We start from the raw sequence: 24,231 nt of genomic DNA on the forward strand, positions 1-24,231 counted from the left end.
AGACCCAGAGCCCCCAGATGGAAGGGGAGGCTGGGTCCCCTGGGAAGGCCTCTGTACCACGGCTTGACATGCACATCAGAAATCTTTCCAAGCCTTCCCAAAGGGACCTGCACCCATTTACTAAAGTGGCAGGTTATCCTAATAAGAACAGGCATGCTTGAGTAGAATTCCCTCCTCTGAGGGCTATCCATCAAGTGACACTAAGATTTTGTTACTTCCTGACTTCCTCACCTCCAGAAGCTTGGACAGACACCTGTGGTGGACAGCACATTCCTGGGTGACTGACCCCAGCTCTGCCCACTTCTCTACGGATACTAGGCTCCACTGTGTGTGTGTGGTGGGGGGAGTGGTGGTGAATCTATGCTTTAGAGAGAACCGTCCAGACACACTCAGGAAGCCCTGGAACGTAGTGGGATTGGCAAGGAGTATGGGTGGGGGGTCGCACATTCTGGGCCCTGGGAGAGCTGCTGTCAGAAGCCTGGACTGGGCGGGGACGGAGACAGTGACCGTGCCCTTTGCCACACGGGGTCGCAGCCCTCTTTCTCCCCTTCTCCAGGTCACCATAGGGAGCCCAACGTCTTCTTTCTCTGCCTGGTCAGGGTGGGCAGAGCGGGCCCAACGGCGCTCACAGGGTCTCCTGAGCCCTGGATTTCGGTGGAGGTTTCTCCTTGGCCTTACTTTTGCCGGAGGGCGCAAGCCACGACCCAGCTCTCGGGGATAACAAACCCATGGAGTAGAGCTCACAGCAAAGCCGAATGCAGATTCTTAGGTTAAGGTGGAGGGTGGGGCCCTGGTGGCAAGCTTCCGGCTCCGGCCTCCCCATCGACAAAGGAATGCAGGCTCCAGCATGGCGCGTCCCCTGCGGGCCCTGGAGCCCAGAGGGAGACACAGAGAGCATGTTTTGGGCAAAGGGAACCCCCGGAACACGTGCACAGCTGCCGTAAGCCCCATTCCGGGGAACTTTCCTTCTTTCAACTCTAGGAATGTAAGTCTTTAATAGTAACAGCAAAGCCTCAGGCCGAGGTCTACGCCCAAGATGGCCAGTTGGCAGAGGGTTTCTCGTGCTGATGTGGCTAGTCCCCATTCGTCAGCTGTCGACCGCGGTCAGATGCTCCGCCGATTTCCCGTTCTGCGCATGTTTTCGGCGGCCGACACGCAGGCGCAGAGCGTCATTGCCTCTATGGTCTGCAAGTCTGACAGAGCGTCCACCCTCCCTTTTTGGGACTCTATGGTTCCTATGCGCGAAGATAGACGGCCTATATAAGGCATGCGCAGGCGTAGGAGCGCCTCTTTTCCTTCGGCGTGGTGAGTAGTGACTGACGGCTGTTTCTGGGCCCCTGCAATTTCTCCCCCTTGGTTCTTCTCCTGCCTTCATTTTCTGTTCCGACTTATTGTGTTTTGTTGCAGCCAGTGAAGATCCTGGTGTCGCCATGGGCCGCCGCCCCGCCCGGTGGTGAGTGTTGAGTCCATGCTATTTCGCTGCTGGGAAGAGGGATAACTGCATTTGGCTGCCGAAAGCAATCGTGGGGTGGGGCCTCCCTAGGGTAGCTTTTCTCTTTTGGAAATAGATTCTACGTATTCTCCTCTATGTTTTCCAGGTCGCTTTAGGTCCTCGTTTATGTAATGTGATTATTTAACTTAAAATGTGATGCCACCCCTTAAGCGCTTCCACAATTTAGTTGGGGTGTTATTGACCGTGTATTGTATTTCTGAGCCAGTTTCAGGATGGAAGCGACATCCTCCTTGCATCCCGCCCTTTGTCCTGGAAATTCGCCGCCTTTCATGCTCACTGCCCTCTGGGCCTTTGTGTCCTATCTCCCTCTTATTTCCGGCTACGTGCTGTGTGGGCTCAAAATTCTTGTGTGGCCTGCAGGGGGCGCGGGGAGCCCTTCACGTGGCTCCGAGACGAAATGCCGCGTGCCTAAAAGTCTAGGTGGACGGAATGAACTTTACTATTTTGCCCCCAATTTGTAGTGTGCAGTGTATGGAAGTGAGGTGGGATTTTCTTTTTTTAACTGAGAAAGTCTGTTTCAAAGCGTTGGCCTTGCAAGAAGTTTAAAACTCAATAAGGCGTCTAGGAGGATATTTTTGCTTTTGAGTTCCTAACATGGTTATCCTCTTAACTTTTGATCACCTATTTGTGACTTTTTTTTTAGAGCCATTTTCTAGATTCATTTGGGTTGCCCCACTCCCTTCCCAGCCCTCTTCCAGAGGGAGCACTGGAAGTCCCTATAGTTGAGCTCACTTGTAAATCCCTGAAAACCTGCCTTTCTCCCCTCCCCCGCAGTTACCGGTATTGTAAGAACAAGCCGTACCCAAAATCTCGCTTCTGCCGAGGTGTCCCTGGTAAGTTGCAGAGCAGCTCCCCAGCTGGTTCGGCTGCGCTGACTCAGTTGTCTGTGGCACTCCACACACAACTTACCCAAGCTTCTTTCAGATGCCAAGATCCGCATCTTTGACCTGGGCCGGAAAAAGGCAAAAGTGGACGAGTTCCCACTCTGTGGCCACATGGTGTCAGATGAATATGAGCAGCTGTCCTCCGAAGGTGAGGTTCAGGATTCCTTGTTAATCATGCCTATATCTCTGTGCTCCCCCAGCCAAATCTGGACCACACTGTACTGGAATTATAATTGTGAGCCTCAGTGAAACTCACCCAGGCAATACAGATGTCCCCTCTGAGAGCCAGGGAGGACCATGGTAAGTGCTTCAACTCTGTTTTCACTCTGCTGCCTTCCTTCCCCTCACCTAGCCCTGGAGGCTGCCCGTATTTGTGCCAACAAGTACATGGTGAAAAGCTGTGGCAAGGATGGCTTTCACATCCGAGTGCGGCTCCACCCCTTCCATGTCATCCGGATCAACAAGATGTTGTCCTGTGCTGGGGCTGACAGGTGAGTTGGGGTTCTGGGTGTACACAGACTCGGCCCCCCATAGTAAAGCAAGCCAAATTGCTGGCAAGATTTCAGTGGACACTAATTCTTCCACCACTCCATGAATGAGTACAATTGACTCCCAAAAACAAATACCAGGGATATCAAGACTAAATCTTTGCGGTCTCTGGGTGGAGGAAGTAACTTTGATGACAGTCACCTGCCCGCAAGTACATTACTTGGACAGTTGTGTGTTGGAGGGCTTTCAGATGAGCCCAGTGGCACCTTGGCAGGGATTCTGGTTATGTTTTGGGATTCACTGCAGCCAATTAAGCCGACCGAGCTCTGTGACCCATGGGGGCCCGGTGTGCAATGTCTGCAAACAGTAGCATCCTTGGTAGTGTACGCAGCCTGTTGCTAGTATGGGTTGCCTTAAGGGACCTTGGATACATCCCTTTCTGGTGGACGCACACATCTGACCTCATGCTGTCCCCAATCTAGGCTCCAGACAGGTATGCGAGGTGCCTTTGGAAAGCCCCAGGGCACGGTGGCCAGGGTCCACATTGGCCAAGTCATTATGTCCATTCGCACCAAGCTGCAGAACAAGGAGCATGTGATTGAGGCACTACGCAGAGCCAAGTTCAAGTTCCCTGGCCGCCAGAAGGTAAGTAGTGCTGTGGCCTTGTTCCTGCCTGTACTTGTCCCAGTCCCCAAGTATCTTGATTTAATTCTTTGCTTTTCCCCAGATCCACATCTCCAAGAAGTGGGGCTTTACTAAGTTTAATGCGGATGAATTTGAAGACATGGTGGCTGAAAAGCGGCTCATCCCAGATGGCTGTGGGGTCAAGTACATCCCTAATCGTGGTCCCCTGGAAAAATGGCGGGCTCTGCACTCATAAATCTCTGCTTCTACCTTAACCACCCACCAATAAATCCTACTTCCTGTCTATGTCTTTGCATCTGGATTCATTGGGCGGGCGGGGGGACAGCTCTGGGAACCCCAGGGTTACTGTCAGAGGCCAACAGTGTGTCAGCTGGTGAACAAACAAGCCCAGAACAACCACCTAGTTGGGACATTGACTTTGGATTTGCCTAGATCAGAGGCTATAGGTATAAAAGCCCAGACCATGGTTAGTCTAGTGCAAGTGCTGCCTTGGTCAAGGGCCCTTCCCTGGGTGATGAAAAAGGGTTTGTGACTAAGGCTACCCTTGGGCTATGGAACCTTCGTCCACGGGTCCCAAACCAGCAGCATCATGAGATGGGGAGAGCTGAAAGTATCTGGCCATGGTCTCACTTAGCCCTCTGAAGTGTCCAGGGCTTGGCAGCAGGACACCTTTGAGCAAGTACTGCAGCCCCAAACCATAAATGTGTAACTTGCACTTAATGGCTTTGATCCCTTGCTGGGGTTTAAAAGTTTCTAGCAATTACCAGTATCAAGTTACATGATAGGTTCATGCATTTTTTTGTGGATCTGTAGCCTTGGTAACCAGCCTCCCTGGGGCCACACCAGCCATAGGAACGTGCCAAGGTGGACTGACCACCTCCTGAGCTTGACTGCAGGCTTTAGGGCTGTTGTGGCTATTTTCATTAGATGATGACAGTTTAAATACGTCAGTCACTGTGTGAACTGCTAATCTCCATCCAATGGTATTTTTTAGAGGGGAAGGGAGGGAGGAAGATGTAAATGTGTGAGACGTACATTGGTCGGTTGCCCTGCCTGGGAATCAAACCAGCAACCTATTGGATCACAGGCTGGTGCTCAATGCACTGAGCCACACCATCCAAGGCTCCATTTTTTTTAAATTAGTCTTTCATTTTTAGAGGGGAAGAGAGAGAGAAACATGAATGGTTGCCTCTTGCATGCCCCACACCAGGGAACCTGGCCCACAACCCAGGCATGTGCACCTACCGGGAATCAAACCAGCAGCCCTTCGGTTCATAGGCTACCGTTAGATACACTGAGCCATACCACCTGGGGCTCCACTTTTTTTAAATTTAATTTATCTTTAGAGGGGAAGGGAAGGAGAGGAATATCGATGTATGGTTGCCTTTCATGAGTACCCTGCTGGGAACTGGCCTGCAACCCAGGCTCATGTGCCCTGACTGGAAATTGAGCCACGATCGTGTGGTTCGCAGGCCTGTGCTCGATCCACTGAGCTACACCAGCCAGGGCTCCATTTTTTTAAAAAAAAGATTTATTTATTTGCCCTTAGAGGAAGGGAAACATCCACAGGTTGCCTCCCACATGTCCCCAACCAGGAACCTGGCCCACAACCCAGGCATGTGCCCTGACTGGGAATTGAGCCAGTGACCTTTCAGTTCACAGGCTGAGGCTTAATCCACTGAGCCACACCAGATAGGGTTCCATCCTTTGCTCTACTGGCATCTTAATACTGATTCATATGACTCCTTTGTGCAATAAAGGTGGTCCACTGATGTATCTGTTATGCACATGTGTCCCTGTAATGTAGCTTTTTGTCCTCAGTGTATATATGTTTCCTTGTCATTTTTCACAGGCTGTGATTCCCTTTTCTGGGCCCTTTTCCCCTCCCTCAGCTCTGGAGCCTGCCTGCTTTCCCCGCACTCCTGACACAACCTGGGGGAAGAGTGCCGTGGCTCCAGCCTCAGGGTCCTGTCTCCTCTTCCACATTCTAATGCTAGGCACAGGCTTAACCAAAGGACCCAAACCAGTCAATAAGGTAGGGCTGGGGATGGAGGAGGGCTGCAGTTGAAGCCCCTCAGGAGGCTCTTTGGCCACAGGGCAGATGGATGGGAGAGGCTGGGGTTTGAGTCCTGAAAGAAAATGTCACCACATCTGTGTGCAGCAGGCATCGAGGTCCGGGTGAGGTTCAGGCCATCAAGCCCAGCTTGAGGGCAGGCGTGTCGGCAGCACCAGCAGCAGCGATGGCAGCAACAGAGTGGCCAGGCTGAGGGGCTGGATCTGGTGTGCTGCCCTGTTCAGCTCCACCTCCACCGGGTAGTGGTCACTGATGTTGAGGGCCTGGGGATGGACAGAGGGATAGTGTCAGAGGGATGAGCAACTTCCCTGTGACCAACTTGTGCCTCAGCCCTTTACCTCCTCCTCAGTGAGCTGGAACACCCTGGGGAAGTTGAAGGCTGTGGCCGTGTGTAGTAGGCTCCGGCAGCGCTCTCCGTGCAGCACTATGCGGTCGTAGGCACAGTGGGTACTGGCCCGCACCGTGGTGTCCTCCTCATCGGCAATTGCCCAGTAGAAGTCAGCCTGAGTCCTCAGTATCAGCTCACCCAGGCGCTTTTTGGCCAGTGAAGCACAGTCAGCATTGAAGTCTCCAAGCAGGATCATGTCCTGGAGAGGGGGACAGCTGTTGGGCCTGGCCACCCTGCCATCCAGGTCCCATCTCTATGATGCAATCTGCCCAGCCCTACCTTGCTCTGCCAGTGCTGGGAGACATCCAGAAACACATCGTACAGGGCGTTCAGCTCCTTCTCTACAGCCTTCGGAGTGGTATGTAGGGGGACCAACACCAAGCTGGGAAGGACTAGCAAGGCCCCAGAGACAGAGGGTCCCCACCCACTCCTGGCCCTTCTGCACGCAGCCTCCTCTGGATGACCAAGCCCCTAATAGCGCCAGCCAGAACCCCCTCCCCGCCCCCACACAACAGGACCACCCTTTGCTCCTACCCTTGCTGGGCAAAGTGAACTGGGCCACAAAGGGCTCCCGGGCAAAGACATCATCCTTGTCATCGTACAGGTAGTGATCCTGGACCTGTGTCTTGTGCGACCTGGGGGGACCAAAGGATGGGAAGCAATGGCCCCACATCACTGATTTTGATTGGCAAGTGCCAACATCAGAGCTGGCACTCGGGGAGGGGCCTCCACCAGCAGCTTCCTCTCATGGGAGCACAGCGTCCTAGCCTTTTTCATAGAATTTGATTGAGACAGAATTCATACACCATAAAATTCCAGTGGTATTTAGTACATTCGCAAGGTTATATACCCGTCACCACAATCAATTTTAGGACATTCTTATCACCCCCAAAAGAAACTCTGCCCATTAATGGTCACTTCCCATTCTCCTCCCCTCAGCCCCTGGCAGCCAGTGATCTATTTTCTGTCTCTAGATTCACCTATTTTGGATGTTTCATGTGAATCTAATCGAATACTAGTATATGTTCTTCTGTATGCAGCTTCTTTCCTTAGTGTAGGTTTCCAAGGTTCACCAATGCTGTAGCATGGGTCAGTATTTTTAAAAAATATTTATTTACTTTAGAGACAGGAGTAGAGAGGAAGAGAGGGAGAGAAACACTGATCAGTTGCAAGGAACCTGCAACCCAAGCATGTGCCCCAACAGGGAATCGAACTGACAACCTTTCGGTTTGCAGGCTGGCACTCAATCCACTGAGCCACATCAGCCAGGACAACATGGGTCAGTATTTAATTCCCTCTTATGGCTGTGTAATATTCCATTGGATAGCGAGACCACCTTTTATTTATCCATGCATCAGCGGATGGATACTTGGGTCACTTCCACTTTAAGGAGTCATGAGTGATGCTGCTACGAGCATTCCTGTGTAGACATTGTTCCCCATTATTTTGGAGTGAATTCTAGACATTCTATAATTCCATCTACATAAAGAAATAGGTCTTGCCCTGGCTGGTATGGCTCAGTGGATTGGGCACGAGCTTGCAAACCAAAGTGTTGCGGGTTCAATTCTCAGTCGGGGCACATGGCTGGGCTGTGGGCCGGGACCCTGTGGGTGCTGCGAGAGAAGCAACCACACACTGATGTTTCTCTCCCCTTCTTTCTCCTTCCCCTCCCTTCCTCTTGCTTTAAAAATAAATAAATACAATCTTAAAAAAAAAAGAAAATAGGTTTCCTTCCCAGAGAGCCCTCCTTGTCCTCTTGAACCTGGCCCCAAAGGGCTCCCCCCAAGGATGTCTTCTCAGGATCTTGGGGTTGTTTCTGGAAACCGTATCTACCCAAGGCCCATGGTGAGCCCTGGGTGAGCCTCTTTCCCAGCAGCTGCAGCCAGCCACTCCCAAACAGGCGCAGGCATGCCCTGAGCCTCACTTCCACAGAAGAGAGACAGAGGGGCCCAACCTGCTGTAGGAACACGTGAACACCAAAGCTGGCAAGGAAAGAGGAGAGGCAGATCCCAGAATAAAATGGTTGAGGAGAAACAGTGCAATGAGAAGGTGAGGGCTGCCCCAGGAGGAAGAGGCCTGCAGCCCTTACGAATACTCAGCCATCTCAGTGGGCCCGGCACCGCACGTGCCCTGGCCTCCGTCTGTGCTTACCGGTAGATGTACACGTACTTCTCCGTGTATGTGCTGCGCCCCAGAGAGGGGCTGCTCAGGAAGCTGTAGGGCCCAGAGCCATCATATCTGTTGGGAAAGGGAGCCCAGCGTCAGAGGCCCTGAGGCTCAAGGGGACCCCGGATTAGACCCACAGAGCCCGGCTCACCGGTTGAGCTCTCGAATCAGGAGGTTGATGACACTGGGAGAAGGGTCAACCACCTCCTGCAGCACCATGATGTCGCAGCGGGCCAGGATCTGCAGGACAGCAGGAAGGCCAGCCCCGCTCAGCACCAGTGCCCCAAGAGTGGGGTGAGGTCCCTGAGGAACTGGCACTGGCCACTGACGTGGGGGAGAGTGTCATGGTGTGCTGGCTGTGGCCCCCAGAGAGCAGTGGGACTAGAAAAGACCTGGGAGAAAACAGAGTGCCACCCCCGCCCACACTACGCCCAGTTTACGGGGGAAGAGACTCAGACCAATGCCATGGAAGGCCCTTGCCCAATGTCTGTACCCATGTTCCTTCTTTCCTGGGACATGCTCCGGGTCAGGCAGGGCTGGGGACTTTGTCTCGTGGTCTTCGGGAGTGCAGCTTCCCTGCAATGATGAACTTACCCGAACTAAGGTGTCCATCACATGCTCCCTGGCCACCTTGGCAAGTGTCAGCCGCTGGGCGTTGAAGGCACAGATTCGAAAGGCCCCAACCCCACCAACCAGGAGCAGGAGCACGGCCGGGCAGCGCATGGCTGTGTTCGCGCTACTGGGACCCTCTGGAGGAATCCAGGTTGCCTCAGGATGCAGTCCCAGCTGGACTCGGCTCTGCTTTGAGAAGGACATGGTGTTACGGACAGAGGAGGAAGTGCCGCTCATTCTGCTGCCCAGCAGAATCACCAGCCACCAGCGTCGCGGACTTCCTGCCTTTTCTCCCTGCGGATATCGTCTGACACCGACACATAGGGCTTGGCCTCATTCTTTTAATTGTGGTAAAACACACATAGCATAGAACTTAACGTCGTTACCATTTTTAAGTGTACAGTTTGGTGTCGTTAAGCACGCTCACATTGCTGTGCCATCATCACTGCCATTCACCTGCAGAACTTTTTCATCTTCCCAAACTGAAACTCTGTCCACATTAAACACTAATCCCCCCCCCATATACCTCCATAGCCCCTGGCACAAACACCTCTCCAAACACCCTACTTTCTGTCTCTATGAGTTTGCCTACTCCAGGGACCTCGTGGAATGAAATAATACACTAGTTGTCCTCTTGTGACTGGCTTATCTCACTTAGCATAATATCCTTAAGGTTCATCCATGTTGTAGCATGTCAAAATTCCCTTCCTTTCAAAGGCTGACTAATACTCCACTGTATGGATAACCACGTTTTGTTCATTCATTCATCTGTGAAGAAACACTTGGGGTGCTTCTACCTTTTGGCTACTGTGAGTAATACTGCTCATGAACATGATCATACAGATATCTCTTCAAGTTCCTCCTTTCAATTCTGTTTGGTATATTCCCAGAAGTGGAATTGCTGAGCCATGCAGTAATTCTGTGATTAATTTATCGAAGAACCACTGTACTATTTTCCATAGCAGCTGCACCAGCTTACATTCCCTCCAGCAGTGCACAAAGGTTAGAACCTCAGGGTTGAACCCAGCTTTTCACTGCCATTAGTAACTAGGAGGACCATCTTCACAAATCTCTCTCCACGTGTGAGATGTTATCTTTAAGACAAGCTCTCTGCAGTGCAATTGCTGGGTTTAAGGGCATATGCGTTTAAAATGATCTCAAATACACCACATCACCCCACTGCAGTGTGTGATGGGGCCTCTCCGCCATGCTGCACCACCATTGGTGAGCCTTTCTTGTTCATCTTATCAGCTAGAGAGACCCCCACACCCTTCTAGAGAGTCTCACGTGGTTTATTTTTTTTCTCAGACTCACCCTGACTTTGCTCTTTTGGGCTCAGCTCCTTGATACACCCTGTTCATGTGGCTCTCATTTAGTAATATCATAAGTGCTTTGCCTTCTGTCTGCCTACTCTTCTCTCTCACTCTGTCACCTTCCCCCTGGGGCTCACTTTCCTCCTCTCTCAGGCTCTGCCTCTGTTTTTCTTGGCCTCTCCTCTCTGTTTATCTGTCACAGCTTCTCTGCACATCTTCCCACTCCTGGCCAGCTCCACGCCTGTTTCTCCCTCATCACCTGCTCTGTCACTCATGTTAGTTTGGGTCGCCTGCCCTGGTGCCTATTCTGGGATGTATGTGGGTGTTTGGGCAGCCCTGGACTGTCAAGGACAGGCTTGGTGGTTCTAGGGCCAGGGTCCCCCCACGAAGGTGGAGGACAAGAAGAACCAAAGCCCAGCCTGGGCTTCTAACACCAGACTTTGGCCCCAGCCCCGGGGTTCCCTTTCTTTCTCTCTTACTACCACCCCCATCTCCGGACTGGGGGACAACTTCCACCCACCTTCTGCCCAGAGGGATTCCATACCTGCACAGACCAGCTTGTCTGCACACCTGCCTCAGCTGTAAGTGGATCGAGACACCCCACGGAATCACAACGCTTGCCTGGCAGGGACCAGAGAGGCGAAAGGAGGAACAGGCTGTCTTACCGCCCCACCCGTCCGGGCCGAGCCGACCAACCTTCACTTCCCCACCAGCAGGACCGGTCCTGGCACCGCCCCGGCGCTTGATGATAGGGCAGGCAGCTGATTCCTACCCACCCAGTTTTCCATCAGACCCCGCCTCCCTGCCCCTCCCCCCGCCCCCACCGCGTGAGACCCGGCAGGGGCGGAGGTCCGGGGCTGCCTGTGAGTCACACACACACAGAGAGATCCAGGCGCCTCAGCCGGTTAATGAGTGGTTGCTTGTGCCAAGGGTGTGCGGCGAGCAGGAGCCGGCGCCTGAGTGCAAACCCGGAGCTGGATTCTCCCAGACCGGGCGCTCAGTCCCCGCTCTGGGACTCCCTCCAGGCAGCATCTGGTGAGAGAAGACGCAAAAGCTGGAGCTCGTGCTCTACTTAGGGGGAGCCCCGCGGAGACCCTGGGCACCCCTAAGGACAAGAGCTTTCTCTCCAAGTTTTCAGGCCGAGCCCCAGTGGGGCTGCACACTCCTGAGCTCTCTGGAGACCCAAAGTGAGCGACGGTTGGCGCAGGAACTGGCCACGGTGCTGGATGTCAAGGGTACATTGACGAACTGTCCCTGAGAGAGCGGTATTAGAGAGCGGACAGCTCAGCACGGGGTGGTGTCTGGCACTCTTGCTGTTGGGACCGCTGGGGGACTAGGAGAGGTCTGAGGGTGGGAGGCGAGCCCTCACTGGATGGTTGCAGAGCAGTCATCAGGCCAATGTCGCCATAGCCAGTGAGCAGATTGGGAAAAATTTTAAGTCAATAAAATTATGATTTAATATAAAAAATTTGTCTTTTTGAGGGGTACAGGGCTTTCTTTTGGGGATAATGAACATGTTTTGGACCTAGTTAGAGGCGGTAGTTGAAAACATTACAAATGTATTACTTGATACAAAATATCGCAATACACACTAGGTACATATTGCTATATAGTACATTATATTATATACATAAAGACACATAGTACAATTCTGTAACATTGTAGTGATGTAAAATTACATAATTTATAGGATAGCGTATATATTATCTACATAAAATATAAAATTTAAATGCTATAAAATACTATGAAATGGTTAATCCTGTTATATAAATTTTACCTAAATAATGGGGGACGGGAAACTAAAGTAAAAGTGCTTCGCCAGCCCCGACTTTGAGTGGTGTTCGGTAATCCTGCTGTGCAACCCATATTACCTATGGAGATTTTTCTGCGGACGAACAGAGACAAAGGGACGGGCAGCAGTCGGGCGACCTGGGTCTGAGGCTGCGCCGGGGCCGGGCGTGGTCAGGGTTGGGACTGCCCCCTGCTGCCGTTAAGCGGCCCGCGAGCGTTTTGCGACAGGCGACGAAGAAACGTGTGGCCTTTGCGGGCTCGCTTTTCCGCGGGTGGGTGCGTGAGGCACGCGACTGCCGGCGTCAGTTCCTCTTGTTCTTCCCTGCGACCCCCGGCTCCTGATCACGGTGGCGGCTGGTCCGTGGCGAGAGAGCGGGGCCGGGCCAGGCTCTGGCCTGCCCCGCAAGGTGACCTTGGTCGAGTCCCCTGTCGCGCCGAGTCGCGGCACACGTCTTTGGCGTGGGCCTGTTAGGGACAGGGCTCTGGAGCGGTTGAGGATACAGACCTAGAGCGGCCCCACAGGCTGCCCCGTGGCTGGGGAACGGCCAGGCCGCGGGGGGCGGTAGGGAGGAGATGCCCCTACATGTTAAATGGCCATTCCCCGCCGTGCCGCGGTTCACCTGGACCCTGGCCAGCAGTGTCGTCATGGGCCTGGTGGGCACCTACAGCTGCTTCTGGACCAGTGAGTGGGCTTGGCCGGGGGAAGCCCTGGGCTCCAGAGGAGGAGGCGGCCAAGACCCCCACGCTCTTTCTCTCCCCCCAGAGTACATGAACCACCTTACCGTCCACAATAAGGAGGTGCTGTATGAGCTCATCGAGAACCGAGGCCCAGCCACCCCTCTCATCACCGTCTCCAATCACCAGTCCTGCATGGATGACCCTCATCTCTGGGGTATACCTACCAGTGTGCTGGCCACGGGGAGGCAGGGAGAGAACCCCAGAAACGGCCAAACAAAAGCAGAAGAAACTCACTTCTTACTGGGCTCTTCACATAACTCTGGCACTACTGTTTCTGGGGTGTCCTACCCTAATAGTGAAAGTTTGATTTGTGACCCTTCAGTATCCTTCCAGGGAAGGTGATTTGGAGAGAGCCTCAGAAATTTGGAGTGAATGAGGAAGTGAGGAATTGGCTCCAGGGCAAGGTCTGACAGTTTTTTCTGTTGCAGCAGGCCTGTGGAAGCCTTCCTTCTCTAGATTATTGAAGGTTCCACAGAGTCTTGGAGTCTTGGGAACAAATCTGAGGACCTGTCAAGGAAACTCTGGGCGAGGGGCTGGGAGACCTGTATCCTGTTTCCAGGTTTGCCCCAGGCTGGGTCTGTGCCCTTTAATCAATCTTATTTGGGAGATCAGCTTCCCATCTAGAAGTTCCTGCTCTACTGACCTCCCAGAAATGTTGTTTCAGCTCCAGTAATCTGGATGGGGCCCGGCAGGGGGTTGTGGAGAGGTTTCACTGCTGAACACAGGAGGTTAGACTACATGGGGAACCAGTGTGTCAAATCAGAGCCTTTCAGAGCTCACCCTGGCTGCTGGGTAGGGAGTGGTCTGTGGGTGCCACAGGCAAATCCCAGGGGGCCAGAAAGGAGGCTTTAGATTTTTTAAAAGATTTTATTTATTTATTTTTAGAGGGGAAGGGAAGGACAGAGGGAGAGAAACATCAATGTGTGGTTGCCTCTCGTGTGCCCCCTACTGGGAATTGCAGGTATGTGCCCTGACTGGGAATCGAACCACGATCGTCTGGTTCACAGGTCCCCGCTCAATCCACTGAGCTACACCAGCCACGGCGGAGGCTTTAGATTTTATCAGGAATGTCCAGCCTTTTGGCATCTCTGGGCCATACTGGAAAGAGAAGCCTTGTCTTGGGCGACGTATTAAATTCATTGCAACACGCAATTGCAAAAACATTTCTGTTTTAAGTAAATTTACGATTTTGTGCTTGGCCGTATTTATAGCCATCCTGAGCTGTGTGCGGCCTGAGGGCCACAGGTTGGACACCTCTGCTTACAGTATTCCAGTAGCCTGAACCAGGCTGGTGACAGTGAAACCGGAGAAAGAGGTATAGAAAAGTAGACAGCATTAAAATATATTGCGGAGGCAGGCAGACCAGACATGGTCACTAATGAGATATGGGGAATAGAAGAGAGTGAGGACTCAGTGAGAACCTGGGGGTCCAGCCCACGGATCTGGAAAACACCATTCTGGGCCACAGGGAAATGGTAGTGCTGCTGCCCTTGTTCTTCGATCTCGGAAATGGGGTGCCGGAGAAAGGTGTTTCCTGGAAACAAGGTAAGTTGGGGCATGACACCTTTCCTCTCCTTCTCTAGGGATCCTGAAACTTCGCCACATCTGGAACCTGAAGTTGATGCGTTGGTGAGGAGGAATGGGCCCCTCCCAAAGGGCCCGGCAGGCCTCACCCATCTCTGCCCAGATTTGCCCTCCTCCTGCTCTGCCCAGGAGGCCGCATCCAGCAGTCCAGGCAGGGCAGGGGATGGGGCCCTGCAGGCCCGCTTGAGCCTCCATCCTGCATTGCTGAGGATGTCAGGCATCGTGCTGGGGGGACAGGTTGGGAAGCAGGGAGCAGGGGAGGCAGGGATGACTGTGTCTGTCCCCACTCCAGGACCCCCGCGGCTGCAGACATCTGTTTCACCAAGGAGCTGCACTCTCACTTTTTCAGCTTGGGCAAGTGCGTGCCGGTATGCCGAGGTGAGCTGCCCCTCCGGGAGGGGCTGTTGGGCCGATGGGTGCAGGGAGGCGCTTCTACAGGCTTCTCTGGCCTCCCCTGGTGGTTGATGCTTCTGGTTTGGCAGCCCTGGGAGTGGAGAGACCCAGGTGGGACAGGTAGTATGGGAGCAAGGGGTTAGCAAGGGGAGCCAGGAAGTGCTGCCACACTAGGGTGAGGCGTAGCTCCGTTGCTGGAGAAGCGATGGTTTCTGGGAGACTGCTTGATTCCCTGCAACTGCCTGAGTATTGCACAAATCTGGAGCTCTGGCATTAGAAGTGAAGGAGGTGTTATCCATAGCCCCTTCTCTTGAGGACATTGCTAAGAGACTCAATGGTGGCGGTGTGGTGCCATGTGTCTGTGATGGAGGTGGCATGTGCCACAGGCTGCAGGGCTTGGTAGAACAAACATGCCTATGGACCGAGGTGTCAAACATTGAATGACGACTCAGCACCCCTCAAGAGCCTCAGGAGCTAGGGGCCATTTTTGGTTCCCATTCTCCACCTAAAGGGACTTGGAGGGATTAAGCTGCTGGCCCAAGGTCACTGGGCGAGAGGCAGCAAAGCCTCTCAAATCCAACTCAAATCCAAGTTGCTCTTTTCTCTGGGGAAGCGGCATTTTTCCAGGCTGAGTATGAAAGGAAAAGCGTTCTAGACACAGGAAGCATTTGCCAGGCACTGGAGAGGTAATCGATAAAGGTAGAAAATGCAGTTTGCAGGCCGAAGGTGCTGGGTCAAGCATGTTAAGAATTGTGGAATCTGTTCTCTCATCCAGGTAGTGATATGCTCTCATCTCTAGTTCAGAGAGAGAGCACCCTGGTTGTAGCGAGGGTGGTGGATGGGCACAAGGCTGGGTGGAGCCTGGTTAGGGGCCGTCGCAGCAATTCTGGCAGCAGACCATTGTCGCTGGGCCTCTGGGAGTCGCTGTGGAGAGCCTGAGAAGGGAAGGGGACTGCTTGGCTACGCACTCTGGAGGCAGAGTTGACAGAATTGAAAATTCCATCGTTGACAGATTGGGTGTGGGAGGGGGTGAAGAAAAGAGAACTTAAAGATGATGCTAGGAGACATCTGGTGATACTAGGCCACTTAGAGGATGGGATGCGGGGGTTAGGAGAGGAGGTGGGTCCTGTTTTGCGTGTGATTCGTCTGAGGAGCCTGTCATCCAAGGAGGGGAACCGTGCCAGAGGCAGTGGGGTATGCAGTTCACAAGAATGGTTGGAAAAAACAAAGAATGGTTGGGAATAAAGATATTGGGGACTCGACGACAAATGAAGTCACAAACATAGAGGTGAGATTGCAGAGGACCCAGGGACCTCTGGACGGCACCTGCAGGGACCCGGGACAGCACCTCAGAGCACAGAAGGACAGACAAGTCACCGAGGAAGCAGGAAGCAATGGCCAGAGAGAAAGGAAGCAAAGCTCCAGGACCTTGTGGGGGCTGGAGAGGGGGAGGGGGAGGGAGACAGCAGGGACCGCCACTGCTCCCAGAGGCTGGTTGTGTGGAAGAGAGAGGAAGAAGTAACCGAAGGATGTAAGAGGTGTCAGGGGGCAGTTGGTTGTTTTGTTTTTTAATTTCTAGTTGGTCAAGGTAAAACATGGTAAAATCTAATAAAGTCATCTCAAATAAATGAAAAGCTACCGTACTCATGCCTCCAAATCCTCAGACTACTCCCCAGAGACCGGCCTAGAATGCTTTTTGTTGCTGCTGCTGCTGCTGCTGCTGCTGCTTTTGGAGGCTGCTGCATCTCTTTAAAGCACAAACCGACTACAGTGCCCTGGCTGGTGACCATGGAGTTGTCATGCCCTGTTCTGAGAGATGGGGATTCTGCTCACATGTCCCCGTCCCCAAGTCTCAGTTCCCCCCTTCTGCAATCCCAGACAGAGGCGTCCCATGTCCGCTGCTTGTGGTGTTTTTCTTTCTGACCTGCATCTAAGGTTTATCACACAGTTAAAAACAGAAAGCGAAATCTTAACCCTAAATACCTTCCGCGAGAGAAAGTGAGCAGGGACAAGCCATTTACCAAGTGCTTTTGATGGACAGCGAAGATCTAATGCGTTGAAGCAAAGGAAGTATCTGGCATACTTTGCTTCTGTGTTCCAAAAAAATTCCCTCCCCCGACCAAAGCATAGGCCTTGTGACATGACATGAAGTACCGGAGTGATCTTGCACAAGCTCTATCAGTGAGTAGAACGAGGATTCGCAAAAGCTGAATGTTAGGAAGTGTTGCTCCCAAAGCATAGCATTGTTTTAAAGCTTCGATTTTAAGCTGGATGGCTGGGCTGCACCAGTGGGCTTTAGTAGAGCAGGAGCCGATAGCTCTGAAGCCCACCTCTGCCAGATAACACAACCTCAGGAAGGGAAACCACCATCCTCACCGTGCTCCCCAGCTGCAGCCCCTGAGGAAGCTGCTGGGCCACGCCCCCACTTGGGTTAGATTGAGACTCCTGGAGCCTTGAGTGGCATCTTCCAAAGACCTAGCCTTGCAAAGAACAGATTAAAAGTCCATTTCTTGGTGCATCGGCCCGAGCCAGTCCCAGTGTTGGTCTCTCCCTCTGTGATGTGCCCATCTACTCCCCACTTGCTAAGATGTTTCCTCTTTGCCCTGCTCCTTCAAACTCACCCTTCTCTGTCTCTGTCCACTGGATGGACAGGGTTTGATGATGCTCTTACTGTATGGTCATGAGTTAGCTTCATATGGTTCCAAGCTGAAAGCCTGTGTGCAGCATTAGGGCATCCATGTCTGTTCTTGCTGACCTCTGGGCCACCTGGGTTCAGTGTCATGGTCTTGGGGCATCTCCAAGGTATGTGTTACTAGCACTGGGGGCAGCTCGAATCCATTTTTTTTTTCAGTCTAGCCAGTGTGAGTTTTTCCCAACTCGTAACACCATGTGTTCCATCAAATGGAGAGTCTAGTTTTCAAGGGGAGCCCTGTGAATAAGGGGCTGGCAGGTGGAGGAGGCTGAGGGTGCAGGCAGGGCTGGGAGGCCTGTGAGGAGGAAGGAAGGAAGGCAGGCAGGCAGGCTGCAGGAACCCCCCTGGCCTAGCTGCTGAGAAAGGGTCGTGATCCAGAATCTGTGGCCCAAGTGAGGCTGGAAGTCATGAGCAGACTTGGTGTGCTCCAGCAGCCGCCTCTGGGCCAGGGGCAGCAGACAGAGACATGCCCCTACCGGGGTGGTCCTCCCAAGGAGAAAGAAGGTTCTGAGAGCCTGGCTGTGGAGGGAGGGAGGGTAGAGAGGGTAGTGCGTGGATTGGGGGGTTGCCAGGGGCTGTACTGCAGGTGGATGCCTGTGGCTGAATGGCTCAGTGGGTGAGGCTATGGTGGGACCAGTAGGCAAAAGGTGGGGTTGAGCCCTGGCTCAGTTGGTTATTGCCAAGGTTGCAGGTTCAATCCCTGGTCAGGGCACATACAAGAAGCAACCAATGAATGCATAAATAAGTGGAACAACAAATCTCCTTCCCTCTCTAAAATCAATCAACAAAAAAAGATTTTAAAAAAAGTGACATTGGTGGTCAGTGGGAGAATTGCCAAGTTCAGACTTTCAGTCAGTTTGAGATGCTGCTGCTGCCTTGCAAGTGACAGGCACTCAGAGGGTTAGACGACAGTACCGATCAAAGGATGCGGAGAGCTGTGAAGTGAGCTGGTTCGGGAGACAGTCATTGGAGGTTGTCTGTCTGGATGGTGCGGTGGGGAAAGAGAAGAAGCTGTTCCTGAGCTGCTGCCTTATTTATCCTGATGGAGAGGGATGGAGGGGACCCCAGGAGAGTGGGGACTGATGGGGAGATGCCTTTTCTTGGCAGGAGACGGTGTTTACCAGAAGGGAATGGACTTTATTTTGGAGAAGCTCAATCACGGGGACTGGGTGCACATCTTCCCAGAAGGTCAGTGAGGCTGGTAGGGTCACATATCCCCAAGAATATGGACTCCCTAGCCCCCAAAAGCCTCACCTTTGTCTCCCCCTACCCAGGAAAAGTGAACATGAGCTCCGAGTTCCTGCGCTTCAAGTGGGGTAAGGGCCGGTCCTCTCTGGCTTGGCCGGACCATGGTATACAGTAGCAGCAGCAAGGGCACAAATGCCAAGACAAGGGCTGGCCCAGGGGGGGCTGGTTTTAACTAGGGGAGGGCAGACTGCCTCCACTGGAGGCTGGCACTGAGGCTCTGCTTGCACCGACGTTTCTGCCTTTCCGTGGGGCAGGAATCGGGCGCCTGATTGCTGAGTGTCATCTCAACCCTGTCATCCTGCCGCTGTGGCATGTCGGTAAGCCGCCCTGTCGGGGTGAGCCTGCAGTCTGGGGATGGAGGCAGGGAGAGGGGCCGGGGGTGGGGGGCTGGGGCTGTCCTGCTCCACCCCATGCCTGCTTCCCAGCCTTCTGTTTGCTGCAGGAATGAATGACGTCCTTCCTAACAACCCGCCATACTTCCCACGCTTTGGACAGGTAGGTGGAGGTTGCTGACCTTCGTCTGTCTGTCTGTCTGTCTGCCTGCCAGTGAGCCATCTGCCCTTTGTCTCCCACTCAGCATTACTGAGGCCAAATTCAGGAGGAGCTGAGGCCAAATTCAGAGGGACCAAGTGGAACATTGAGAGGGCCATCCTGGCACCAAGCCCTGTACAAAGGAGAGCAAAGGAAATCAGGCCTTGGCAGGGGTGGTCCCTGGGGTTAGGACAGGACAGGACATCTAGGCATGGACCCTAGAACTGGGATGGCCCTTGAATACCATTGAACCTCGTCCTAAAGAGGGAGAGTGGCCAGAGGGAGCACCCAGCAAGTTAGGGGCAGGACTCTGTCTCTAGCTCCCTGAGGTGGCTGGGCTGGGGCCGTGGGCATTCTCCCTGTTGCTGTCATCTGGTGGCTGGTGTCCTCTGCAGAAAATCACCGTGCTAATAGGAAAGCCCTTCAGTGTCCTGCCTGTGCTCGAGCGGCTCCGGGCAGAAAATAAGTCCACTGTGAGTTTCCCCAGGATGTCCCCTGACTGTCCTTGGCCCCTCCCAGCACCCTTGGCCTCCCAGGGCCCCTGGGCGAAGCTTCTTGAGGGCTGCAGGTTAGTCCCAGTCCTTCCCCTCAGGTGGAGATGCGCAAAGCCCTGACTGACTTCATTCAGGAGGAATTCCAGCGCCTGAAGACCCAGGCGGAGCAGCTCCACAACCACCTGCAGCCTGGGAGATAGGCACTGCCCTGCCCAGACCCTGCCCTGGCTGCCTCATGGTCCTGTGACTTGTGCCTCTGAGGCCTGCGGAAGAGGCAGCTCTGGGACCCAGTCCTCGGCTGCCAGGCTCCCAGTACTGCCTTTCCGTTCTTGCCCCTGCACACAGCTAGGGCTGGGAAATGGACTGATGCTATGAACTCAGATAGGGGTTTTTAGACAGATTTCTTCATAACCCTTAAAGGGTACCCTCTCCTAGTTGGTGAGCATTCCAGCTCCTCTGTGGTTCTTCAGTTGAAGGAAGGGTCACAGCTGCTCCTTCCTCTTGGCCAGAAAGGGAGGAAGAAGTTTAGGTAGTGGCCTTCTTCCTTCTTGCCTTCTTCCTCCCTCTGAAGGGAGGGTCGATGAAGTGAGGTGGATGACTAGGCTGGAGCTTGGGGAGGGACCCACAAGGCTGTTGGCCTGGAGCTGCTCACCACCTCATCAGGGATGGCCTTTCGCCATCGGAAGGTCGGGCTTCCTTCTGCCCGACCTTCCGAGAGACCTGGGAGGCTCGGGCAGGGCCCAGCCCTGGGCTGCAGGCAAAACGCAGCCCTTTGCCAGAGTGGAGCCTGCAGCAGCAAGGGCCTAAGACCTGGCCACTCCTCCCATGCTGGGCTCCACCAATTCTCCGTCATTTCTGTGTCTCCGGCATCACTCCTGGAGTTGGGTTTCCACGTTTTGTAAACAATAAAGCATCTGTGTTGTGCTGTTTTACCTCTGGCCTCTCTGTAGCGGTGGGGATGGGAGGTAACCCACTGGACAGGAAGGCTGGACCCTCAGAGCCCTGGGTGCATCCAGAGCACGTGAACAGGTGGGTGTCGAGCTGAGCTCTTGGCGTGCACCAGTCATTGACATCAGTGTCTGTGATTTCCATAGCAACCTTGTGAAAGGAATTAATCTCATTTTGCAAAGGAAGCAAAGCAAGGCTAAAGGAATTGCTTCAAAACCTAAAACTAGCAAAGTAGGGAGAAGCAAGGAGCAGTTGAGGGGGTGGGGGGAGAGGGGCATATAAAGGGGATACGTGTTAATAGGAAAAGATACAATGAAAAAAAAAGGCAGCAGTTTAATCTTCCCTCCCCTACTGCTTCCCAAGAGGGAGGAGGTCTCTGAAGGGCCCAGCGAGCCTCCATGAGCAACGTGCGCTGTGGTGAGAAGTGGGAAGGGGAACACCTAGATTGAACTTGGGACCCAGGGTGGTGGCATTCCTGGCACAAACAGAAAGTACATCCTCCCTAGAGGAAAGCAACCTCAGTTTAGGGCTCCAGTTCACCCAAGGTGAACATTAACCACAAAGACCTCATAAAGATCAACAAACATTAAGGAAATGAAGCCCCATACTTATGTCAGCAGAAACAAGAACAGGTTGGCCCTGGCTGGTGTGGCTCAGTGGATTGAGCACTGGCCTGCAAACTGAAAGGTCACTGGTTCCATTCCTAGTCAGGGCACAGGCCTGGGTTGTGGCCAGGTCACCAGGTGGGAAGGCAACCAATGGGCATTTCCCTCCCTCTCTTTCACTCTATCTAAAAATAAAAAAAAAAATCTAAAAACATTGAAACCTTTGAGGACTTCTGACAGTGTCAGGCAGACTATGAAAAATACTATAATACACTTCCGGCCAAGATGGAGGTATAGGTAGATACACTTTGCCTCCTCACATAACCAAAAGAAGGATAACAGCAAATTTAAATACAAAAAACAACCAGAACTCCCAGAAAGACATTAGAGGAGAAGTAAGTGAATGGAGAGAGATCCCACAGTCATGAACAGGAAGAACTGACATAGTAAAGGTGTCAGTTCACCACATTGGTATATAGATTGAATGTAATTTTTATCAAAAGCTAATAAGGTTCACACAGATATTTGTACACTGGTGTTCACAGCAGCATTCTTTGCAGTAGCCAAAAGAGAGAAACAACTCGTGTGTCCATTGACAGATAAACAAAACATGGTCTTACAAACAGAATATTATTCAGCCATAAAAAGGAAAGAAATTCTGAGCTACAACATGGACGAACTTTGAATGTATTACGCTAAGTGAAGTAAACCAGACACACAAAGCCATCTACTGAAGGATTCCACGTGTACGAGGTCCCTAGAGTAGTCGAGTTCATAGACACAGAAAGTAGGACAGTGGTTGCCAGGCCCTGAGGGAAGGGGAGGAATGCGGGTAGTATTTACTGGGGACAGAGTTGTAGTTTGGGGTGATGACAAGGTTCTAGGGATGGGTGGAGCTGCACAACAGCATGAATGTGCTTAATGTCAGTGGGCTGCCCACTGAAAAAAGGATACAATGGGATACATCAAAGTTGCAGGTTCCATCCTGGGTCAGGGCACATACAAAAATCAAACTGAATGCATAAATTACAGCAATAACAAATCCATGGGCTTTTTCCCTCCTCTCTCTCTCTCTCTAAAATAATTTTTTTGAGAGGATGAAATGGTAAATTTTATATTATGAATATCTTACTACAATATAAAATTTTATAGTGAAAAATGACTAAATGGCTTTGGCCCTGGCCAGGTAGCTCGGCTGGAACATCATTCCGATACACCAGGGTTGCGGGTTTGATCTCCAGTCAAGGCACATATAACAGACAACCAATAAATGTATAAATAAGTTGAACGAGCCCTGGCTGGGGTAGCTCAGTGGATTGAGTGCAGGCCTGTGAACCAAAGGATCACGGTTCAATTCCCAGTCAGGGCACATGCCTGGGCTGCAGGCCAGTTCCCAGCAGGGGATGCACGAGAGGCAACCACACATTGATATTTCTCTCCCTCTCTCCTTCCCTTACCCTCTAGAGATAAATAAATAAAATATTAAAAAAATAAAATAAGTGGAACAACAAATTGATGTTTCTTTCTCACTTTCTCTTCCTCCCTCCCCCCTCTCAAATAAATAAGTAAATAAATAAATAAAGTCTTTAAAAAATACTATAATGATACATTTTTTTGTTGTATATATTTTACCACAATTTCAAATAATTCAATCAGGCTCTTAAAAATAATCTGATCAGCCCTGGCTGGTGTGGCTCAGTGGATTGAGTGCCAGCCTGTGAAGCAAAGGCTCGCTGGTTTTTTCTTCCCAGTCAGGGCACATGCCTGGGTTGCAGGCTGGGTCTCCAGTACTGGGGGGCGCTCGAGAGGCAGGCACACATTGATATTTCTGTCTCTCACTTTCTCTCTCCCTTCCTCTCTAAAAGTAAATAAATAAAATCTTTTTTAAAAAGATTTTATTTATTTATCTTCAGAGGGGAAGGGAAGGACAGAGGGAGAGAAATATCAGTGTATGGTTGCCTCTTGTGGGTCCCCTGCCGGGAACTGGCCTGCAACCCAGGCATGTGCCCTGACTGGGAACTGAACTGCGATCATCTGGTTCGCAGGCCCATGCTCAATCCACTGAGCTACACCAGCCAGGCCTAAATAAATAAAATCTTTAAAAAAAGAAGAAAAATCTCCACTTAAAAGCAAATAATCTGATCAATCTAACAAGCTGATTCTAAAAGTTATATAAAAACACCATAGCCCACGGAGAGTCTCTTTTTAAAAAAAATATTTTTCCTGTTACCATTTATCCCCGCTATGTCCTCTTCCCTCCTCCCCTGCTGCAATCAGCACACAAAGAGCCTCTTGAAAAAGAATAACATGGTGGGCCCTGGCTGGTGTAGCTCAGTGGATTGAGTGCGGGCCTGCGAACCCCATGATCACGGTTTGATTCCCATTCAGGGCACATGCCTGGGCTGCAGGTCAGTTCAATGGGTTGCAGGGGACACATGAGAGGCAACCATACATTGATATCTCTCTCCCTCTCTCTTTCCCTTACCCTCTAAAGATAAATGAATAAAATCTTAAAAGAAGAAAAGTGGCACTGCAGAAAGAAAAGGAAAAAGAAAAAAAATAACATGGTGGGAGGATCTGACTTACCGGGAATTAAGGTTTATTATGAAGCCATAGTAATTAAGATGGTATGGTATTAGATGGACAAATTGACCAGTGGGGTAGAATAGAGTCCAGAAAGTAACCCACAGCCATGGATACTTGTTATACGAAAAAAAGCAGCATTTCCAGACAGTGGGTAAAGGGTGTTCATCTCAATAAACGGTACTGAGACAACTGTAGATCTCTCTGGAAGAGGAGCAACCTGACTGCTACCTTACATCATATATAAAAGTCTGAAAAGACAACATTTAGAAGATAATATACACAAATATTCCCATAATCTTGGAGGCAAGGAAAGGTTTCCTAAACAGGACAAAAAATATTAACCATAAAGAAAAAAATGGTCCATCTGACTACATTAAAATTAACAAGTTCTGTTCATCAGAAGACACATGCCTGGGTTGCATGTTTGGTTCCAGATAGGGGAGCATATGGGAGACAACCAGTCGGTGCTCCTCTCTCACAGTGATGTATCGCTCCCTCTCTTCCACTCTCTCTGAAAACAAATGAATAAAATCTTTA

At 51.8% G+C, this 24,231-nt stretch overlaps 3 protein-coding genes and 1 non-coding gene across 9 annotated transcripts; 3 read left to right on the top strand and 1 right to left on the bottom strand.

Moving 5' to 3' along the window:
• The first annotated feature begins 1,332 nt into the window (after window positions 1-1,332).
• Window positions 1,333-3,816, top strand: RPL10 (ribosomal protein L10). Of its 2 annotated transcripts, XM_037056964.1 has the most exons (6): window positions 1,345-1,453; window positions 2,288-2,346; window positions 2,438-2,545; window positions 2,750-2,888; window positions 3,369-3,531; window positions 3,614-3,816. In XM_037056964.1, exons 1-6 carry the CDS (start codon window positions 1,431-1,433, stop codon window positions 3,764-3,766), a joined length of 645 nt encoding a protein of 214 aa, XP_036912859.1. In that variant the 5' UTR covers window positions 1,345-1,430; the 3' UTR covers window positions 3,767-3,816. The 2 variants fall into 2 exon arrangements, with proteins under 2 accessions (XP_036912860.1, XP_036912859.1); XM_037056965.1 differs by lacking the exon at window positions 3,614-3,816 and having other exon boundaries at window positions 1,333-1,453; window positions 3,380-3,488.
• On the top strand, window positions 3,187-3,321 carry LOC118994329 (small nucleolar RNA SNORA70). The gene has a single exon (XR_005068026.1). It is a non-coding gene; the product is annotated as a small nucleolar RNA SNORA70 (small nucleolar RNA).
• Window positions 3,817-5,164: 1,348 nt separating the features above from the next.
• DNASE1L1 (deoxyribonuclease 1 like 1) lies at window positions 5,165-12,037 on the bottom strand. 2 transcript variants are annotated; one of them, XM_037056957.1, is made up of 10 exons: window positions 11,956-12,037; window positions 11,053-11,452; window positions 10,629-10,705; window positions 8,754-8,957; window positions 8,311-8,399; window positions 8,145-8,231; window positions 6,528-6,628; window positions 6,273-6,385; window positions 5,944-6,192; window positions 5,165-5,868 (listed from the first exon to the last, which is right to left on the bottom strand). In XM_037056957.1, exons 2-10 carry the CDS (start codon window positions 11,114-11,116, stop codon window positions 5,725-5,727), a joined length of 1,128 nt encoding a protein of 375 aa, XP_036912852.1. In that variant the 5' UTR covers window positions 11,117-11,452; window positions 11,956-12,037; the 3' UTR covers window positions 5,165-5,724. The 2 variants fall into 2 exon arrangements, with proteins under 2 accessions (XP_036912852.1, XP_036912854.1); XM_037056959.1 differs by having other exon boundaries at window positions 11,053-11,116; window positions 11,956-12,030.
• A 60-nt stretch (window positions 12,038-12,097) lies between these two features.
• On the top strand, window positions 12,098-20,487 carry TAFAZZIN (tafazzin, phospholipid-lysophospholipid transacylase). Of its 4 annotated transcripts, XM_037056962.1 has the most exons (10): window positions 12,106-12,557; window positions 12,639-12,767; window positions 14,197-14,242; window positions 14,490-14,575; window positions 18,390-18,470; window positions 18,557-18,598; window positions 18,785-18,847; window positions 18,973-19,025; window positions 19,457-19,534; window positions 19,654-20,487. In XM_037056962.1, the coding sequence occupies exons 1-10, from the start codon at window positions 12,449-12,451 to the stop codon at window positions 19,753-19,755; spliced, it is 789 nt and encodes a 262-aa protein (XP_036912857.1). In that variant the 5' UTR covers window positions 12,106-12,448; the 3' UTR covers window positions 19,756-20,487. The 4 variants fall into 4 exon arrangements, 3 of the variants coding, with proteins under 3 accessions (XP_036912858.1, XP_036912856.1, XP_036912857.1); XM_037056961.1 differs by having other exon boundaries at window positions 12,102-12,767; XR_005068024.1 differs by having other exon boundaries at window positions 12,098-12,767; window positions 18,956-19,534; window positions 19,654-19,675.
• Window positions 20,488-24,231: the final 3,744 nt, after the last annotated feature.

The sequence above is a fragment of the Sturnira hondurensis genome, unplaced genomic scaffold (genome assembly GCF_014824575.4).
Source record: "Sturnira hondurensis isolate 20B ecotype Veracruz unplaced genomic scaffold, ASM1482457v3 Scaffold0009229, whole genome shotgun sequence".
In the NCBI taxonomy this organism is placed as follows: domain Eukaryota; kingdom Metazoa; phylum Chordata; class Mammalia; order Chiroptera; family Phyllostomidae; genus Sturnira; species Sturnira hondurensis.

Excerpts from the sequence above, each read along its gene's own strand:
- RPL10 (XM_037056964.1), top strand. The coding sequence starts at position 1,431 with ATGGGCCGCCGCCCCGCCCGGTG. Across the intron at positions 1,454-2,287 it reads GGCCGCCGCCCCGCCCGGTG|TTACCGGTATTGTAAGAACA; the intron begins GTGAGTGTTGAG and ends CCTCCCCCGCAG. Across the intron at positions 2,347-2,437 it reads CTTCTGCCGAGGTGTCCCTG|ATGCCAAGATCCGCATCTTT; the intron begins GTAAGTTGCAGA and ends AGCTTCTTTCAG.
- TAFAZZIN (XM_037056961.1), top strand. The coding sequence starts at position 12,449 with ATGCCCCTACATGTTAAATGGCCATTCCCCGCCGTGCCGCGGTTCACC. Across the intron at positions 12,768-14,196 it reads GGATGACCCTCATCTCTGGG|GGATCCTGAAACTTCGCCAC; the intron begins GTATACCTACCA and ends CTCCTTCTCTAG. Across the intron at positions 18,848-18,972 it reads CCTGCCGCTGTGGCATGTCG|GAATGAATGACGTCCTTCCT; the intron begins GTAAGCCGCCCT and ends TGTTTGCTGCAG.
- DNASE1L1 (XM_037056957.1), bottom strand. The coding sequence starts at position 11,116 with ATGCTGCCTGGAGGGAGTCCCAGAGCGGGGACTGAGCGCCCGGTCTGG. Across the intron at positions 10,706-11,052 it reads CTGGGAGAATCCAGCTCCGG|GCAAGCGTTGTGATTCCGTG; the intron begins GTTTGCACTCAG and ends GGTCCCTGCCAG. Across the intron at positions 5,869-5,943 it reads TCCAGCTCACTGAGGAGGAG|GCCCTCAACATCAGTGACCA; the intron begins GTAAAGGGCTGA and ends GTCCATCCCCAG.